We start from the raw sequence: 21446 nt of genomic DNA on the forward strand, positions 1-21446 counted from the left end.
AGGGCTTGAAAATGAGCTTATGAGCATGAGTTAGTTGAGTGTAGGTAAGGTAGTTAGGGAGCTCTAGCCAGTTTAGTTTATGTAGGGCAGTACAGTGATGGGAGGAGGATATGTGGCCAGTGGTGAATTTAGCGATTTTGTTGTAACAGGAGGAGAGTTTAGTTTTGGTAGAGGATTTTAGGTTGGTTAGAAGTGGGGTCCCATATAGGAGGGAAGGGATTAGATATGTGGTAGAGAGGAGGAGTCTAGTGGATGGAGAGAGGAAGCGAATATGGCGATAGAACATACCAAGTTTTTGGTGTGTTTTTTTAATGTTTGTTTGTATGTGGGAATCAAAACTAAACTGATTGCCAACGAGAGCTCCTAACAGTTTAGCAGAGGAAACGACTTCTATGGATGTGTTGTTGTGACTGGTTATAAGGAAAGAGTTTATGTCAATAGCTATGTTTTTGGATGGGGTGAATATCATGAGTTTGGTTTTTGATGGATTTAGAGCTAGGTGGTTTTCATGCATCCATTGTTCAGTTGTTGAGAAGGCATCCTGAGTTAGTTTTAAAAGGGAGGGAATGGAGTTTGCAGCACAGATAATTGTAGAGTCGTCTGCATATCGGACTATTTTAGCATTTGGGATATTGTGGTGGAAGTCGTTAATGAAGATGTTGAACAGTAGGGGCCCTAATATGGAACCTTGGGGTACACCAGTGACTGTGTTGAGGAATGAGGAGGTAGTTTTCTTCCATTTAACTGATTGTTGCCTATTGGCAAGGCAACTTGTAAACCAGTTGATACATGAGGATGAAAGATGTAGGTTGGAGAGTTTGGTCAGGAGTAGGGAGTGGGAGATGGTATCAAATGCCTTAGATAGGTCTAGGAGGAGGGTGGAGACAATTTGGTTAGAATCTCTAGCTTTATTTACAGTTTCGAGGAAGGAGAGTAGTGCAGTAGTGGTGCTATGACCGAGTCTGAAACCATGTTGTGTTGGGGTTAGTAGGTGACTATTGATGAGGTATGGTAGTAGTTGTATGTGAATGCATTTTTCCAGGAGTTTGGAGATGGGAGATAAGATGGCTATGGGCCTAAAGTTAGAGATGTTATTATTGTCACCTCCTTTGTGGAGGGGAATAATGTAGGCTTTTTTCCAAATTTGGGGTACATAACCTTCTTGGATTGACCTATTTATAAGTACACAAACAGGGAACGCAATGGCATCAGCAGCTGTTTTTAGGAAGAAGGAAAGGATATTATCAGGGGCATTCGAGCAAGGTTTTAATTTGAGAAGGAGTTTTTTTTATGGTAGATACAGGTATGGGTTTGAGAGAGAAGAGAGGGGTGTGGGAGGAGGAGGAATCTGAGGAGGAAAGGGTGGTGGGAATTTCTGGTTGGTGAGAGGAGTTGTTTGTGAATGATGATGTTAATTTAGATATGGAGTCAATGAAGAAGCTGTTAAATTGGGAGGCTAAGACAGTATCAGAATTATTTGTTGTATATTTTTGATTTGTGACTGCTTGATGTTTGTGTCAGGTTTGTGTTGGTTACTATTTTACAAGAAGGCAGATTTAGAAAAAAAAAGCTTTCTAGTGTTTCAGCCCACATAGTCATAAATAATTGCATTTGTTTTTTCTAGTAAACAAAACAGAAAGTAAGCCCATGCACAAACTCTCCGACAGAAGGGCAGTTTCTGCCAAGTCTAACCTATTGCTGCAGCTATCATATATAGATTTGTCACTCACCTGACCACCTGAGTCACTCTATCTGTTCCAAATTGACATCCTACTCCCCCCAGTACACATCAGGACTGTAGTCCATGGGTCTACAAACCTTTCCATGAAAAAACAGTTTCCAAGATCATTTCTGAATCCAGGCCTCTTCAACCACCATTCAATTTCTTTCTGATGCATCATCCATTTTCATGACCTTCAGGCAAAAAGCTGTTCCTTTACTATGTTGTGAACCCACGTTAAGTCTCCTTTTCACTTTCTTTCTTCAAAACAGAACATATCTGCTGTTATAGTTTTCACAGTACAGCCCTTATATAACCTTGACAGTTCTGGTTTCTTTCCTTTGCACACTCTGTCAGCGTCCCCCCTTATGTTCTTTACAGTCCCAAAGAGTGGACCAGTATCCCACATGTGATGAAAGGAGATACTGCCAGCACAGCTATCTGGAATTTTGTAAATAATTATATGTCATGTGTGAATACAAACTAATTTATATAAGATGTTTGTAAACTGTATGTCATGTGTATATCAAACTGGTTTGTACAGACATGTGTGTTGAAAAGGTATTTTATAAAGTGTTTGTTTTTGAAATGCATCCACAGTGAGCTCTACTGGAGAGAACAGAAATGTACACACACTATTTTAACTGTTTAAATCTATATATGTTTAATAGAGGAAACTGGAGGGTTAACCTCAGTCCAGCAAACTTTAGGAAAATATCTGAAATTAAATTACTTTATAGGCTATGTCACAAAGTTACAGATTTCAATGCAGCTAGAGACAAAATGTCTGTACTGGGAATTTTTTTGTATTGTCTTTAGGGTGAAGTAATTACTGGACTTGAAAGCATGAAGGAATGCAATTATTTTATGACTTCCAGCATCTGCTAAAGATCTGAATAAAAACCCTTATGATGATAAATGATACCAGGTTCCATCAATGGTTGTTTTGGCCTGGGAACTAGAAGTCAGATGAAAAGAAGTGATGTCATTCTGCAAGCTATCCCAGGAGTAATATTTTAGATATTAATTTGAAAAGTCTCTTAGTGAGACAGAGCATTCTGTATTCTGTCTTGGAACTGACAGCAACTAGAAGATCCATTCACCACATCTGCCTTTCTCTATTAGTAAGTTTTTAGAGTATAGTAACTCTTTTAGATACAGTCAGGAATATAGAGAATCTTAGTTTATATATTTTCCTTTATTTGTGTGAGCCTGTACTGCAGTTATTTTAAATATTTCCTGTGGTTTTGAACTCTGATGTCACTGTGAATATATATTTAGTATTGTTGTGTTCTTTTATTATTTATTATTAAATATATTTAAAATTTCACTGTGGCTGATTTATGTAGAGATATTTACGTTTTGAGAGTACTTGCATATTTATTTGGTGACACTGTGCGGGCCAGTCCTAATAGCCTTGCTCTTGGTCAAACTACTATTTGTATTAATATTAATATTGCACAGTAAGATTGGACACCATTTGGTAAGGGTCTTAAAGTAGCTGATAAGGGGTTCTGGTGGCAGTGGTAACTACCTTATAGTTTGGGCAGAAGGGGGCATAGCTAGTAAACCAGTACCAGCCTTCCCCAAGTGTGTGTGTGTGTGTGTGTGTGTGTGTGTGTGTGTGTGTGTGTGTGTGTGTGTGTGTGTGTGTGTGCAAATCAAAATATCAAAGAGTGTGTGTGTGTGTGTTTCAGCTACTTAGGTAGGGACAAGAAGCACTAGTTGGACAGAGAGAGTGCTGGAGGACTTGGCTTGGAACCCTGGCTAAGGGCTCAACTCTATAGTGGTGCTAGTTGAGAGTCGTATTGGGGATCTGGAGAAAGGTAGAGGAACCAGACTCAGACTGACTGTGGTCTGTGTGTGCTCTTAAGGGAAATTGCACTTGATGCACAGAGCTGCATCTGGAAATATTGTGTCTGTACTTGTCATTCACTCAATGAACATCCCCCACTGTTGCCAGTGGTGAGGATTGAGGCTCCTTGATTACTGGTGCAGTGGAGGGTCATCACACCACATATCAGCACCAGGTCCCTGTAGAATGAAGAGATGACTGCAGCAACCCTTGACTCTATACCCTTTGTATTATGGCTAGACATTCCACTGGCTACTGCTAAATAATATTTATCATTAATCTGCATAATTAAGCCTATATGTTGATAATCACCCTTACTTCCTTTTGCCTCTACCAGGTTTTCCATTCCTGAAATCCACAACTGCATCACTTTGCATTTCCTGGTGCCAAAGACAGTGGTTACTTTCTTTTTGCACTATTAATCTATATAGGTCCCTGTATACAGAGCCTTCATCTGTAACCACTGCTCCTACGTATGTATCCTCTGCTAAATGATTTGTCCTGTATTTTATCCCATGTCTCATACTGACCATGCATAAGCTTGAACAGTAGTGATGTTGTTATGGAAATCTGTGGCACTTTATTGGTCACTTTTTATTCCATAGACATTTTCCAACTTCCCATTGTTCTCTGTTTCCTACAAGAAATTAATTTTCTAATCCATAGCATCAGTTTAAGCAGTGATCTTTTGTCTCCTTAACTTCTCTAACAGTATCCTGTATGGCACAGGGTCAAAGTGTTGTACCTGTTTGATCTATACTAACAAATACTTTACATACTTACTAATGTAACCTCTTATTATACTATCTATCTATACCCTTCAACACCTGCCCTATCCCAACTCCTAGGGTGGACTTGTATCTGTTTATTTTTAATTCCTAGCATAGTAGACTATACTTCTAATACTTGTATATATATATATATATATATATATATATATATATATATATATATATATATATATATATATATATAAATGGATTCCATACATTTGGTGGAATTACACTTAGTAGAAAATGATTCCAGGCATTTCACTTCACTGAAAGCTCACTTGAATGAAAGCTCACTTGGTCGAAGTTCATTTGGTTGAAAATAGAATTTAGCCCCTGCCCCACTGCAGTGTAACCCTAGAGTGAGAATATTAAATAAGGGGGGTGTGGGGGGCATAGCCCCATTATACCAATAGTTTTTACTAAACATATATATATATATACACACACACACACACACACAGATATATATATATATATATATATATATATATATATATATATATATATATATATATCAATGCATTTCTAATGGATATACCTTCTTATAATAGTGAATACATAAAAATTATGTGGGGGGCTATGCCTTCCACACCCACCCCCCCCTTATTTAATATTCTCACTCCAGGGTTACACTGCAGTGGGGCAGGGGCTATATTCCATTTTTGACCAAGTAAGCTTTCAGTGAAGTGCAATGCCTGGTATCATTTTCGACTAAGTGTAATTCGACCAAATGTATGGAATCCATATATATATATATATATATATATATATATATATATATATATATATATATAATATTCATATGTAATATATATTTTTATAATTTTCTTTTTTATATCAATGTTTTTCTTCATGCTTTATTATATCCTGTGTATTTCACTATCAAACTGTATGCATAAAAGGTATTTTAATTACATTTGTACTAGTGTTTTATTTGATGTTGTTTAACTCTCTGGAGCTTTTCTCCCCAGGCCTCTGCTGAAAATGAGTATTTATTACCCAGTTGGACTTTCCTGGTGAACAATGTCAGTAAATAAAAAATAAATAAATATATTGCAAAAATGTCAGAAAGTCACATCAAACTGCTAACTCATAAGTTCATAGGTTGGTGCTAGGCTATCGGCCCCAGGGCCTATACAAGCCTAGCCATAACAATTCCCTGGCTATTTCTTCCAACACTATTTACTTCCCTGGACCCCTGTCTAGCAACTCTTTTCCATGTCTGCTGAAACCCAGAAGTACAAGTGGATCAGTGTAGAGTGACACCACTTATTTTATAAGATGCTGTGCTGAAAGTAATCTGCAAAGCTTCTGTTGCTTTAGACCTTCATTCCAGTATTCTTCCTATGATCTTCTCCAGAATGGCAGTCAGATCTGAAGACCTCTAATTACCTGGCACATTTCAGACCTGCCCTTATGCAAGGGTAATACTACCCTCCAGTCTTGTGGTATCTCCCCCCATTTGCAGGGACAGAATGGATAGTGTGGCTAGTGGACTGTTGCCCTCAGCTGATTAAGTGGTTTTGAAGGAAGCCTAGTCAGGCCTTGCATTTTATCACCCTGCCTCACTGTAAGTCTTCTCTTCATGCCCTCCCTATTGTCTGTTCCGTCTGTTCACTAGAAGTCCCTTATTTCCATTCCTCCCTTCTGTGTAGGCACTCTGCCATCATTTTCTTCAGAGTATATGAGGTGAACATTTTATTTGCAGTTCCAGTTTCCCATAAGGTAATGCACCCACCTCTGCTAGGTATATCAGAAGGCTGTAGCGCTACTCCTATAGACCAGGTGCATGGCTTTGTGCTTCAGAACTGCAGCATGTGGGGAAGGGGAATTACTGCTGTACTCCTGAGGGGCTATCCTTTGAATGAGATGTTAAACCAAGGTCTTGGTTGCAGGAGATGTTGGTAGCTCAGTGGACACTAAGGATTTCAAGGTATTTACTAAAATTAGCAAAAGTCTTATTTGGATAATTTAAAGACATATCAAAAATAAAGACATGCTCCCTTCCTTATACAAAATTCAAGAACAAGACTCAATCCAGTTTCCGTAAAATATGCACAGTGATGGATCCCTTTTGGACTGCAAATGCCATAGGGAATAACATCAATGATTCTTAAAAAAAGGATATGAAATAATTATTGTTGTTGTTGTCTTTTGGCTTTTCCCGGTTAGGGGTCGCCACAGCGGAACTCTGGCCCGCTAATGATTGGCAGTAGATTTTCACGGTGCCCAGTTGCCAGCTCGACACCCAACCTTCAATGAAGGCACACCCATTCACGCATGTCTTTCGGAATGCCACTCGACCCACGGGGAGAACATGCAGACTCCACACAGAAGGCACTCCCCACACACTAGCTGAGAATTGAATGGGAGAACCTCTTGCTGTGAGGCAACAATGCTTCCGCTGCACCACCGTGGATTTAAATATGAAATAATTATTATACAGATTCCAAAATCCTTTCAAAAGACAGCATTCCAAAAAGCGTGTTTCTGAGCTTCTTCCTTCATGGTCCCCCCAATACATACTCACTCTTCCTTTACATTTGAACTGGTGTTTGATGGGAGGCTTCTAGTGACTAGTCTTGGTGTCTCACACATTACTATCTTCCCCAAGTCCTGTCTTTTGCCCATAGAGAGTTCTTCTCACGCCCTAGGCTATACACTACTTTATCACACCACACTTTTCTTTCACTCCACTTCATTTCAAACAGTTCAGTCCATTTCTCCATATACCTCCATCATATCTAGAATGACTCAGTACTTCCTACCCATTGTTCATGTATCTCTCAGCCTAACAATGAAACTGTTGTTAAAACCTAAACCGAGTACTTTCCATAAATAATCTAATCATCTAAACTATTTCCAATAATTTTCATCAAAAAAAAAAAAAAAGACTACGGGAGTAAAAAAACAAAACAAAAAAAAAACACCACTGGTTGGACGATGTTCCATCTTCTACTTTTCTGTACAATAACAATCCCTTGTAATTCCATCCAATAACTATTTCTGATCATGTGCCAATAAACACTAAGAAAAAGACTCAGGGGTATGACGTAAAAATGAGACACTGACACTTTCCCACCTACCTGTTAAAAAACAAAAATTTAAGGAATGGGCACTAGAAATGATATGAGACTTATTGTGGAAGAGTCAAGACAAACATTTTCTTCAGCGGGGATATATAGCCAGTGAGTAGGAAAAATGAAAAGGGAGTTTTAACATGTAGTATAAATAGCAGATAGAGAGATATGGGAAATAAATTATTATTTAGAAGGACTGATAAAGGTTCAAGTAACGCAGAAGAAGGAAAATATTGCAGAACAAGAACAGGAGCAACTGCTAAGTGCTAAGGGGAAAATAAGGGAGAATTTGGATAACATGAATGAGTTTAAGAGTTTGCACTGGTTCAGCAATTTCCATATTTATGGGGACAAGATAAGATGAAGTATTTGAGTGAATTAAAAAGGATTCTATCATGACAGCTAAGGATAAAATAAAAGGCAAGCTTCACCTTCTTTTTCTTTCGGCTTCTCCCATTAGAGGTCACCACAGCGGATCATCTGTTTCCATTTCTTCCTATCCTCTACATCTTGCTCTATCACACCAATCACCTGCATGCCCTCTCCCACCACATCCATAAACCTTATCTTAGGCCTTCCTCTTTTCCTCTTTCCTGGCAGCTCCATCCTTAAGATCCTTCTCCCAATATACCCAGCATCTGTCTTCAGCACATGTCCAAACCAATGCAACCATCCCTCTCTGGCTTTGTCTCCAAACCATACAACCTGAGCTGACCCTCTAATATAGTCATTTCTAATCCTGTCCATCCTCATCACACCCAGTGCAAATCTTAATATCTTTAAATCTGCCTCCTCCAGCTATGATTCCTGTCTTTTCATCAGTGCCACCTCCTCCACCTCCTCCAACCTTATAGCATAGCTGGTCTCACTACAATCTTGTAGACCTTCTCTTTCACTCTTACTGGTACCAGTCTGTCAGAAATCACTCCTGACACTTCTCCACCCACTCTACCCTGCCTGTACTCTCTTCTTCACTTCTCTTCCGCACTCACTATTACTCTGGACTGTTGATCCCAAGTATTTAAACTCATCCACCTTCGTCAGCTCTACCCCCTGCATCTTCACCATTCCTCTATCCTCCCTCTCATTCACACACATATATTCTGTCTTAGTCCTGCTGACTTTTATTCCTCTTCTCTTTAGAGCATATCTCCACCTCTCCAGGGTCTCCTTCACCTGTTCTCTACTCTCACTACAAATCACAATGTCATCCGCAAACATCATAGACCACGGGGACGCCTGTCTGATCTTGTATGTCAATCTGTCCATCACCAGTGGAAATAAGAAAGGGCTCGGGGCTGATCCTTGATATAATCCCACCTCCACCTTGAATGCATCCATCACTCCTACAGCAGACCTCACCACTGTAACACTGCCCTTGTACATATCCTGTACCACTCTTACATACTTCTCTGCCACTTCTGACTTCCTCATACAGTACCACAACTCTTCTCTAGGCACCCTGTCATATGCTTTCTCTAAGTCCACAAAGACACAATGCAACTCCTTCTAACCTTTTCGATAAATCTCCATCAACACTCTCAGGGCAAAAATTGCATCTGTTGCACTCTTTGCAACATTATTTAATAACATTTCCTCACCTACTCCACAAACCCCCCGACATGAATACATTTTTGACCCCTTTCTGTAAGACACTCAGGAACTATTCAGCAAAACAGACAATTCACATATTACACCTCAAAGTGCTAAGAATAGGCAGTACTATTCTACGCCACCTACTGCAGCACATACTCAATCTCACCTCACTGCTAAATCCATTCCACTCAGTTTATTTTTGATAACTACTCTAGAGTGCAAAAAAAGCCTAACACAACAGCGACTTAGACAACCAAACGTAGAAAGGGTTGTTGACAAACTCTGGGAGCCTATAACAAGAAAAATAACCGGAGATTCTGTAGTAGCAGTAGTAGATATATTCTGGGAATTTTATGAATATTTATATAAAGCAGAGGAATGTGGAACTAAGAAAAGGCAAAAATGGAAATATTTATGGATGATAATTGTGTCACGGTTACAGGAAGATGAAGCTTAACAATTAATATCAAAAAAGGACAGGAAGATGCAGCTTAACAATTCATAGCAAAAAAGGAATATATGACATGAAAATGATGCTGTATAATCAATCGATCAACAGGAATGTTTTCAAGAACAGATGGCATTCATATGGAAATCTGGAAGTTGGGTGGGAAGAAAGTGTTAAAGATCTGGGCAGTTTTGTTTAACAATATTTTAAACCAACAGGAGGTGCACCAGCATCTTGGAAGAAAGTTGTCATGGCTGTGTTACACAAAAATGGTAAATATACTTCAGGTCTAGCTTAATATACACTCTTTTCAATTAAAAATCATGATTATAATGTGTTTATGTCTATACTAGCTAAGATAGTGACAAACATGTCATCAAAATTAATAGATGTGGATCAGTATGATTTTGTGGAGGGGAGGCAAACATCTGACAACATTAATAGAACAATGATGATCCAGAGGGAAGCAGAGTATAACAAATCACTGCTATTTTTGGTGAGTCTTGCTGCAGAGAAAGAATTTGGCAGAGTCAGCTGATATTTATAAGTAGGGCAATGGTAGCATTTGAACTGCATGATAGAATAATAGGGTTAATAAGGAAGATATATGAAGGGACAGAGACAATTTGGGATTGTTCCTCTCTGACAAGCTGTGTATGAGCAAGCATGTCTTCTTTCTCTCTATTATTTGCTTTAAATTTACAGCCACTGGCAAAAAATATGGGATTCACAATATAAAGGATAACTGGTATGGTACTCGAGAAATGGTAGTGGTTATTTGAAGATGATATTATTTTATACTTGATATAAACCTATGGATCTAGAAATATAGGAAGGTTGGTTTTGGTGTTGTGAAACATTTTGAGACAGTTTCAGTTTTTTCAGTGTTTAAAATAAATGAAAATAAAACTAAGGCTATAGCAGTAAACTATGTACCCACATATGCACTGGTTCAGAAATGCCCATATTTATAAGGACAAGACAGAATGAAGTACAAAGGCAAATTAAAAAGGATTCTATTATATCTCCTAACAATAACATGAAAGACAGTCTTCAGCAACATTCTTTAATAACGTTTGCTCATCAACTCCACAAACCCCCTACATGAATACTATTTCAAAACCAAAATGACATCCAGGAATTATTAAACAAAACAGATGACAACTGCAACCTAGACTTCCACATATTATATATACCCCAAAGTGCTAAGAATAGGCAGTACCATTCTAAGCCACTAACTGCAGCATATATTCAGTCACATCTCACTGCTAAATCCATCCCATTCAGTTTAAAAACTCATTAATATTGCCTCTCCCCCAAAGTTGTTACTCATACCACAGTCACTGACTACCAGTGAATTATCTCTTGTGCTAAAGTCGAAATTCTGGATAAGCTAATCTACAGTTAAACAGTAGAATATATTCAAAAGTATGACATACACACAAACAGCATGGATTCCATCCCAGCTACAATACACTAACAACACTCCATAATTTCACTAAGCAAAATAAGTAGCAATATGGAAAATGGACAACTAACACATCCAATTTTCCTGGATCTTAAACACACTTTTGACACTGTGGACCACCAGCTATTACTTCCAGCAGCTAAGAAAAACTGTTGTTGCTCAAGAAATATTTCAGATGAGGACTTGCAGGATGGCTGCACACTGATCAACAGCTCAACTTCAGCTCTTTCAGCGTGAACACAGAAAATGAGAAAACAGCCAGTGATATTGGCAGCTTGAATAAAATTAAATTACTAGCTAGTAAGTACACTGCCAAGATGCCAGCAAAGAAGAAACAAGGCAAGCCTGAAAGATAAACTTGAAAAGGGGACGAGGAAACAGTGATTAGGATGAATCCTGCAGCTGTTCAGCAAAAAGCAGTTCAAGCTCCACCTTTGGTGCAAGACATGGCTTCCAGTAATCTAGAGGTAGAATAAGTCTAATGTGCTCAGAGCTGATTAAAATCAATTTAAATTAAAATAAATGAAACACTGAAGGAGTATATCAACTCAAATAACAAAAGGCTGGACAAATGGAAGAATATTTGAACAGATATTTAGATGAGCTGAAAAAACTGCAGAAATCAGAGGTCAAAATAAAGAAAAGGCTGGCTGAGTATGAAACTGCATAAGAAGAGATGTTTCAAAAAATGGTAGAAATAGAGGACAGAGCATGTATGGAAAATCTGAGAATTTTTGCTGCACCACAGAGACTAAAAGGAATGGAATGTATTAATTTTGTGAAGACTCAAATTAGCAACTCGACTGGTACTACAAAGCAGGAACTGTTTATTGAAAGGGGACACCATTTGCGTGCTCCAAATCTGGTCATGAGAAAGCAGCCCAGACCTTTCTTAGTAAATATGCAAACATACCAGCAGAAAGAGTTGATTCTGACAAAACCATGGCAAAAGAGCAAAGTAGTAAAAGTTGAAAACAACATACTGTTTGTGGAAAATTATTATTTATTGTACACTAGCAGAAATTAAACAGATTTATTCCTGTAATCAGAGAATGCTGAAAGGCAGGTATGATATTCAAGCTGCTGTATCCAGCTGTCTTAAGAATATTTTTTCCTGGAGGAAGTGGGACATTTTTGATACAGAACAGGCTAAGGAAGAAATGCAAACATTTGTCAAACAAAAAATCAGCCATCAAGCAAAAGAGATCTCTCCTTCTCAATCTTCTGATAATAAAGCACACAGAGACACTCTGCCAGTGAAACCTATTTCCACTGTTCCAAAGAAATATGCATGAGAGACAAGAGAAAAGCAAAAGGGTTGATCAGAAGAATCCAGAATACCCTGGAATTAAACTGCAATCTGGAGTTGGGAGATGGAAATGAAGAGGAAGAAGACCACTAGCACAGACATTAGTGAATAAGTGTTAGACTTTGAAGCATCAATCAGATTTATGAAAATATGGCTATATAAGAATAAGTGGAAAGACTGGACCTTTGTTGACTTTGTTAAACTTGTGGAGAACTGAAAAGCATTTGCCACGCTTCATGTCATTAGATTTTGGAAGGACCATGAGGGTACAGGAAGAGGAAGAAAAAGGTAACTGTAAATAAAACAATTTATGTTCTTAACAGTATTTCCTTGAAATGTTTCACACTAAAAATTGCATAGTTTACTGTTAAGTATTTTTAGTTGTATGTGATAAAGTTACTAAAGTAAACAGATGCATTTTTTTCTTTCTTTTTTCTCTTATATTCCTTGTTTCTTGGTATTAGGAAATGCAGGGATTATAGAGCAAAAAAGAGAAGAAAAACTACACAAAAGCATGCTTAAATAATCTTGGGTTGTTGAGGTGGGGAATGGGGCATAAAGTACATAGATCATAACATATGTAGAGGTGATATGTTTTCTGTTACCTTTGCAATGATGAATATCTGGATTCAAAGCCTTGGTTTTATTTAATAACCATCTTAAAGTGAAACCATGTAAATATGAGAACACTGAATATAATGAAAACTTGTCTTTTAGCAATAAATGTTTCAACTTGTCTTTCAGACTGCAGTAGAGGACTACATTTTTCTTTTTTACTCTTATGTTTCCTTGGAGACAAGCTGATAAAAGGGCTATAAAAGACAGAACACTGGTGGTTTATTCAAGGCTAAAAGTTAATGATTTCTGAAAGCATGCAAGTTGTTTTCACATCTGAGGGTGATGTGGGATGGGGTAATAAAGATAAAACAAAGGAACAGACACTAATTATTTTAAGTAGAAGCACTGGCAATAACATGCATGGTTATTAGCATGGAAAACCCCAATTTCAGGTTAGAGTATGTGTTACTTGCTGTCAATTTGGCACAAATGTCCCTATTAGGAGAGATAAACATCATTATTTGAATATGTACATAGTAATGTTTGTTTGTATTAAGTTAACAGGTTATGGAGGTGTTTGGGGACTGTTTTTTTGAGGGCTTTTATTAAAACAAAATGTTTTTTAAAATGTGCCATAGGTGCCAATGTTGATGATAAGAAAAACTGTACAAAGGATTAACCTGACAAACAATAGGTGGATATATCACAAAAGTTGGAAACTGACATTTAAAAAAGCTGGCATATATAATAAGTGGGAATAATGACTTTTTACTATAATGTAACACTTGCCGTATTATCATGGAACGTGAATGATCCCACAGGTACAGACAAAAAGGAAAGAATACTTAATTATATTACAAAATGCAGAATGCAAATAGCAATGCTACAGGAGACACATTTGGAAGGAGCTGAGTATGGGAATTTGATAAAAAAACAATTTCAAGATGGATATTCTGAAGACTATCAGGGGCAAAGGAAAAGAGGAGCACATGTATTAATTGCTGGAGGAGCTCCAGTAGTGATAAAGAGGGGAAAAAAGACAGTAATGGTAGATTTGTGGTAGTAGGAGATTACTGGAAAGGGAGGAAGATTACATTCACATGTATTTATATTCCACCTGAAACTGCTGCTATGGAGTTTAAGAAAATTTGGGGAGAAATACTTATCTTTCAGCAGGAATCATTGCTTATAGGTGGGGGATAGAATTTGATTTGAAACAATGAGGATATATTGGGGGGCCTAGAAGGGAAATATAACAAAACAGAGTAGATTTCTGAAGAAATTTATGAAAATATTTAGTATGAAAGATGTGAATTTGGTAGTAGGAACTTGGAGAGACTATACATATTATTCAAAAAGGTACAATAACTGGCTAGACTACACAGAAATTATATTTCACATGTGCAAATAACTGAGAACTTTGACACATATCCAATAACTATTTCAGATCATGCACCAATAATTAATAAGATAAAAATGCAGGGTAAGATGAGACACTGGAGTTTCCCCACCAATCTGTTAACAAGAGAGAAATTTAAGGAATGGGCAATGTAAATTAACAAGAGTTATTAGGGAAGATATAAAGTACTCCAGAAGGTAGGACAGAAATAAAAGAGGAAAAAAGATCTGGTTAAGAAGTAATAAGAATCATTTAGAGGGACTGACAAAGTTTAAAGTATTACAAAATAAGTGGAATCTCACAGAACAAGAAGAAGTACAAATGCATAGCACTAAAGAGAAAACGAGGGATTACAAGGATAATATACATGACTTTAGAGCATACCTCTCAGCTGTACAGATTGTCCCAGAATGTCCAGATGTTTTACTTATATTTTTGGTCCATTTTCATAAAATTGTGGCTGTCTGGCAAATTAGTGACAAATCATTAATGATTGAAGTTAGGAAATAATGACAGACATTTGAGTTTTAGACTTCATACCCTTCAGAAAGTTCGTGCTAATGCAAAACCTGTTACTCTATCAACTTTCTAAGTTTGTAAGATCAATATTTCAAAATTGTCCCTATTTGTACCACTTTTTATGGCTTTATCCAGATTCTTTATTCTAAGAGGTTGAGAGGAATGCTTTAGACAGACTGATGTCAAGCACCTGTTTTTTGATAATAACTCCAAACCACAAACACTTTTGGCACAACTTAGGCAACAAAAAGTAAAAATAGTTGCTGCCAAACTTAGGGAGCACACAGCAACAAAAAATAACCAGAGATCCAGTACATATTTCAGAAATTTTTATGAAAATTTGTATAAAGCAGAGAAGTGGGGAAATAAAGACAAAACACAAATGGAAATATTTATGAAAGACTTAAATATGCCAAGGTTAGAGATAGATGGGGCACACAACTAACAATTAAGATAGGAGGAAATGAGATAAAAATGGTGATGTATAACCAAACTGTAGGAAAGTCTCCGGAAACAGATGGTATTCCAGTGGAAATCTGGAAGCTAGGAGGGAAGAAAGTGATAAAGATTAATTAAATGCTATATACCACCTCTGAATGAATGACTTTATTTTTGAAAAAGAGGTGTTTGGGTCATCAGTGCAGTTTGCCTACTTCTTGTGGTTTGGCATGAAGTTTTAAACTGGTATGATAGAGATGACTGCCACTGTGTGAGTGAATTATTACTGACATGATGCCAGGTAGCTTACTTGCTTGCCTACTTATTTACTTACTTTTTGCTGACCAGTCTAGTTTTACTATGCCTGTGACTTTAAATAATATCATTAGATATGTGGGTTAGACACCATAAAAGATAGTACTATAACAGCAAATTATAGTAATTGTTCAATAAACACTACCACACCACATAATATTTGCATTTTATTAACCTGTTTATAATGTCAGCCACCACAGTATTTATATTATGCTATATCTATAGCTGTGCACATACTGTATGGTTTACTTACCAAGTCATCCTGCCAGTAAGGCTGAGGTCCTTGAATGTGATATAAATCATTTACAGAATCCTGTAAAATTTTAATGATATATATATTATAACTTTAATAATATATTATTTTTTCCTACTTAAGGATTTAAAGTCAAGCATCCTTCTTGAGATAGAACCAAAAACAGCAATTAATCAAGAAGGCACTGAATATTATTTATTACAAGTACTAGTATTACAACAGTTGTCACTACTAATAAGGGAGAAAATACTTGCATTCCAACAATGTTAAACTAGTTTCAGACTTAATTATCAGACAAATACAATGCAATGCTAGGAAAGTTGCAAAAGTGCTACTACTTGGAAAACTAGATTTGTTCAATGATGCAAGACTTTTCAATAAGTCAACAAAGAAACTTGGTAATATAAATACAAGTTTTAAGGACATGAGTAAAACAGGTCTCTTGTTATTTGTTTATTTTACATTTGTTGACTGGGTAAGTCTGGCTGGGCCTAAATCTGGTACATGCAGTACAATCAAAATCCTTTAAGTTACACAATATTAACAATGTCAGGCAGAATACAATTAAACTACATTTTACAATCTGAAAACAGATAAGATAGTAACTATTTATTTTTGTTTTTCAAAAACCGAGCCACCAAAATGGATTTTAACATATGGAACTTGCCCAAAATGGACTTTTCTGATCAGGCAATGTATGTTTGCCATTAAAGGAAACACAGCCCAAGATGACAGCTTACAGAACAGCTAATCCGCAATACTGTAGATGTTGTCAGTAACTCCAAACCGATAAAACAGTTTCCAAAAAAGAAAAAAAGTCCATAAAGTCACAAATTCCGATTTATTCCACAAACTTCACAGAGTTTAGCGCTTTCATTCACATTGGAACTTCCTCAGAACTCAACTCATAAAAAACTCATTATTTAAATGAAACTGAGTTTTTTATGAGTTGAGTTCTGATGAAGTTTCAATGTGAATGAAAGCACTAAACTCTGTGAAGTTTGCGGAATAAAACGGAATTTGTGACTTTATGGACTTATTTCTTCTTTTTTTATCGATTTGGAGTTACTGACAACATCTACAGCATTGTGGATTAACTGTTCTGTAAGCTGTCATCTTGGGCTGTGTTTCCTTTAATGGTTGGCTTGTGATTTAGTCATTGTTGTCATCAATGTATGTTTGCCTTTGGGATTTCTTTCTTCTAACTCAGTGGTTACCCAGCCTTGGAGTAAAGGGGACTTGCTCTCCCCTCCCTTGTACCATGTCCATGGAATTATTATTTATTTTTGATGAGGGCTATTTCAGTACATCATAACTCAATAAGTCACAGTAGATTTAGTATATGGTTCTACTACATGGTCCAGAACTACCAGTGGTTGCTCTTGGTAGTGGTCAAATTCTGAATACATTGCATTGTGTACACGGGCATAGCTATTAGCATACCACACATCATGACACACAGTCTACAGGAAGGTTCCTATTCCACAGTGCTTCATTATGTGGTTACACAACAGAGTGATTCACAACGTGAGTTATCATGCATTCTGCCTTGTGCACAGCTTTTTAGTAGCATAGCAACTCTGTCTGCATGTGCAACTTTACACATCAAGCAAGAAATAGTAAATGGAATGATATGAGGTGTAACATTCCAGTCATGGCAGCAGAACATGTCATGCCCTCACACCACACATTCTGTTTTGACCTTAAAAGTCAAACTAGCACCTGTCTGATACTGTCAATTGCTGAGGAAACCACCATACATGGTTCCTGTAAACCTAACATTTTAAATGCATGAATTGTATAGCTACCCCATTTAAGAATCACTGCAAGATACTTAGGATTCTTATAAACTGGAGTAGGGGGTAAATGACTCCCCCTCCAAAAAACAAAAAGCACACACTGCCTGCTAATGAATCCCATATCAGCAGAACATCTCAAAATGGCCCACTATCACACTACAGTTAACGGAAGTATTTCTCCTTTCCTGGATCACACTTACACAAAAAAAAAAAAAAATACATGATGGCTCTTACATTAAGTGCAACATCCCACATAGGCCAACCTTTAAAATCTTACCAGAACTGGGGGAAAAAAACACTTGTTAACATCAGTAATCATACTGCTGCACAGAATGGGCAACAAAATTAAGACTGTTTCTTTCCTAGCAGAAAAAAATAAAAATAAATTGTTTTCTCTAGTTATAGAACTTCAGTTTGTATGGCTAACTAGGAGATGGATGTCTAGCAGTGTCAGTGATTTTTCTCTTTTCACAGATCTATAATAACAACTGTATGGCTATGCTGAACAATGAAGATAATAAAGCATGTTTTAGTTTTTGCCATTAATGGTTTACTCTGCTCTCTGCTACTGTAGTCTGCATTGGTTTATGTCAGTTTGTACCAAATAATAGGGTTCCTATCAGCAGACCGAAGACACATGTTTTCGAATGCGTCTTGGTCGAACTGACAAAACCAAAATGGCAAAGTATCGAAGCGGCATGTAAGTGAATTCTTTCCATGGGAAAGAATTCGCTTGGCCGCTTCGGTACTTTGCCGTTGTCGGCACTGTAGTGCGGTCTCGGAGTTGGTATATTTAAGTAGGGTGTGTGTGTGGGGGCACATCCCCCCACATCGGGGGGTGTGGGGGGCAGAGCCCCCCATTTAATCTCATGTTTTTATGTGCTTACTTTTTTTTTTTTTTTTTTGAATAGCAATTTTTTTTCCCTTGGGGAAAAAAAATCACTGTTCTGACAGTTTGGTTTTGCAAGCTTTCGCTTACATGGGGTCAATTAATCATCGTTCGCTTACCTAAGCATTCGGTGATCTAATATAGACCCAAATAATACATACCCTCATCCTCACTTTTGGAGGACACACACTAAAATAATGGTGGGTATGTTCAAGACCTTCAAAGCAATTTAGAATTCAAATCAAACAACATAATAAATGCTACTAATGACAGATCAGGATATTTAAAAACTCATTTAAACTAACAACTGTGATATTTGATTTTCCATTTTCTTCCATGCAAGTACACTTTTCTCTGACATACCGACTAGCACATGGATTGTGAATACTATAAATAAATTTTGGGGACTGAGACAGACCTATATGAATTTTAAGAGTGAGAGCAGAGGCAATATAAGAAGGCAAAATACCATTACTGTACCAGAAAACAATGCTTCATTCCCTAAATGTATAATATTCCATAAGGTTTTGTATCTAGTTAGCAATCCAAACACCATGACGTCTTAGTACGAAGCCACTTCTGACAGCTAATCTGAGATATTTATCAATCTGTTTGCCTGGCTCTTGCGTGAAAGGTGCCAATACATCAACACAACACACCCAGACAGCAACACAATGAGTCCAGACACAATGTACAATGATGACAGTGCCCAAGGCTGTGACTCACAATGCATGATATGGAAAAGAGCAGACAATTCATGCGTAATAAAGACAAACTAGCAATGTAAAGGTATCAAACTACAGACTAACAACAGCGTAAAATAAGCAGATGTAGTTACTGAACTCTGAGTCACCAGGACACTGAGAATAGGATTAACCTATCTGTAGACGGGACCCTGACATGTTCTCAGTGTTCATGAGTCACCATGACTCTGAGAACAGGATTAACTTATCTGTAGATGGGACCCTGACATGTTCTCAGTGCTCATGAGTAATCACGGCACTGAGAATAGGATTAACCTATCTGTAGATGGGACCCTGACATGTGTTCTTAGTGCTCATGAGTCACCACAACTCTGAGAACAGGATTATCCTATCTGTGGATGGGACCCTGACATGCTCTCAGGGCTAATAAGTCACCATGACTCTGAGAATAGGACTAACCTATCTGTAGATGGGACCCTGACATGTTCTCAGTACTCATGAGTCACCATGACTCTGAGAACAGGATTAACTTATCTGTATATGGGACCCTGACATGTGTTCTTAGTGCTCATGAGTCACCACAACTCTGAGAACAGGATTATCCTATCTGTGGACGGGACCCTGACATGTTCTCAGGGCTAATGAGTCACCATGACTCTGAGAATAGGACTAACCTATCTGTAGGGGAGACCCTGACATGTTCTCAGTGCATATGAGTCACCATAACTCTGAGAACAGGATTAACCTATCTCTTGACGGGACCTTGACATGTGTTCTCAGTACTCATGAGTCACCATGACTCTGAGAACAGGATTAACTTATCTGTAGATGGGACCCTGACGTGTTCTCAGTGCTCATGAGTCACCACGACTCTGAGAACAGGACTAACCTATCTGTAGATGGGACCCTGACATGTTCTCAGTACTCATGAGTCACCATGACTCTGAGAACAGGATTAACTTATCTGTAGATGGGACCCTGACATGTGTTCTTAGTGCTCATGAGTCACCACAACTCTGAGAACAGGATTATCCTATCTGTGGATGGGACCCTGACATGCTCTCAGGGCTAATAAGTCACCATGACTCTGAGAATAGGATTAACCTATCTGTAGATGGGACCCTGACATGTGTTCTTAGTGCTCATGAGTCACCATAACTCTGAGAACAGGATTAACCTATCTGTAGATGGGACCCTGACATGTGTTCTTAGTGCTCATGAGTTACCACAACTCTGAGAACAGGATTATCCTATCTGTGGACGGGACCCTGACATGTTCTCAAGGCTAATGAGTCACCATGACTCTGAGAATAGGACTAACCTATCTGTAGGGGAGACCCTGACGTTCTCAGTGCATATGAGTCACCATAACTCTGAGAACAGGATTAACCTATCTCTTGACGGGACCTTGACATGTGTTCTCAGTACTCATGAGTCACCATGACTCTGAGAACAGGATTAACTTATCTGTAGATGGGACCCTGACGTGTTCTCAGTGCTCATGAGTCACCACGACTCTGAGAACAGGATTAAACTATCTGTAGACGGGACCCTGACATGTTCTCAGTGCTCATGAGTCACCACGACTCGGAGAACAGGATTAACCTATCTGTAGATGGGACCCTGACATGTTCTCAGTGCTCATGAGTCACCACGACTCTGAGAACAGGATTAACCTATCTGTAGATGGGACCCTGACATGTTCTCAGTACTCATGAGTCACCATGACTCTGAGAACAGCATTAACCTATCTGTAGATGGGACCCTGACATGTTCTCAGTGCATATGAGTCACCATGACTCTGAGAACAGGATTAACCTATCTGTAGATGGGACCCTGACATGTTCTCAGTACTCATGAGTCACCATTACTCTGAGAACAGCATTAACCTATCTGTAGATGGGACCCTGACATGTTCTCAGTGCATATGAGTCACCATGACTCTGAGAACAGGATTAACCTATCTGTAGATGGGTCCCTGACATGTGTTCTCAGTGTTCATGAGTCACCACTGCACTGAGAATAGGATTAACCTATCTGTAGACGGGACCCTGACGTGTTCTCAGTGCTCATGTGAAACAACAGTAAGTATGATGTGAGGAGACCATGTGAATAATAGTGCAATGCCTGCATGCATTCCCATTACAGGAAGAGATATGACACTGCAACTGGCCACACGTGTGTCTTAGAGAAAAGTGATGTAAGTCACATACATGCACATGAAGTATACAGGTGATGGCTTAGTTTTACAAATCCACATTCTACTGCCATTGCAAACATAGATGTACATAGCTACAGCAATGACTTGAAGCACACAGTGGCC

General features: G+C 38.0%; 1 protein-coding gene across 1 annotated transcript in view; it reads right to left on the reverse strand.

Annotated features, from left to right (window-relative positions):
- Positions 1–21446, reverse strand: part of LOC122803568 (WD repeat-containing protein 49-like) — a 1120011-nt gene that overhangs the window by 336859 nt on the left and 761706 nt on the right. Inside the window, exon 21 of the mRNA XM_044073240.1 lies at positions 15732–15791. Within this exon, the coding sequence (XP_043929175.1) occupies positions 15732–15791 (60 nt within the window). The remainder of the gene's footprint in view (positions 1–15731; positions 15792–21446) is intronic.

Source organism: Protopterus annectens, chromosome 5.part1 (assembly GCF_019279795.1).
Source record: "Protopterus annectens isolate FY-2018-M chromosome 5.part1, PAN1.0, whole genome shotgun sequence".
Lineage (NCBI taxonomy): Eukaryota > Metazoa > Chordata > Ceratodontiformes > Protopteridae > Protopterus > Protopterus annectens.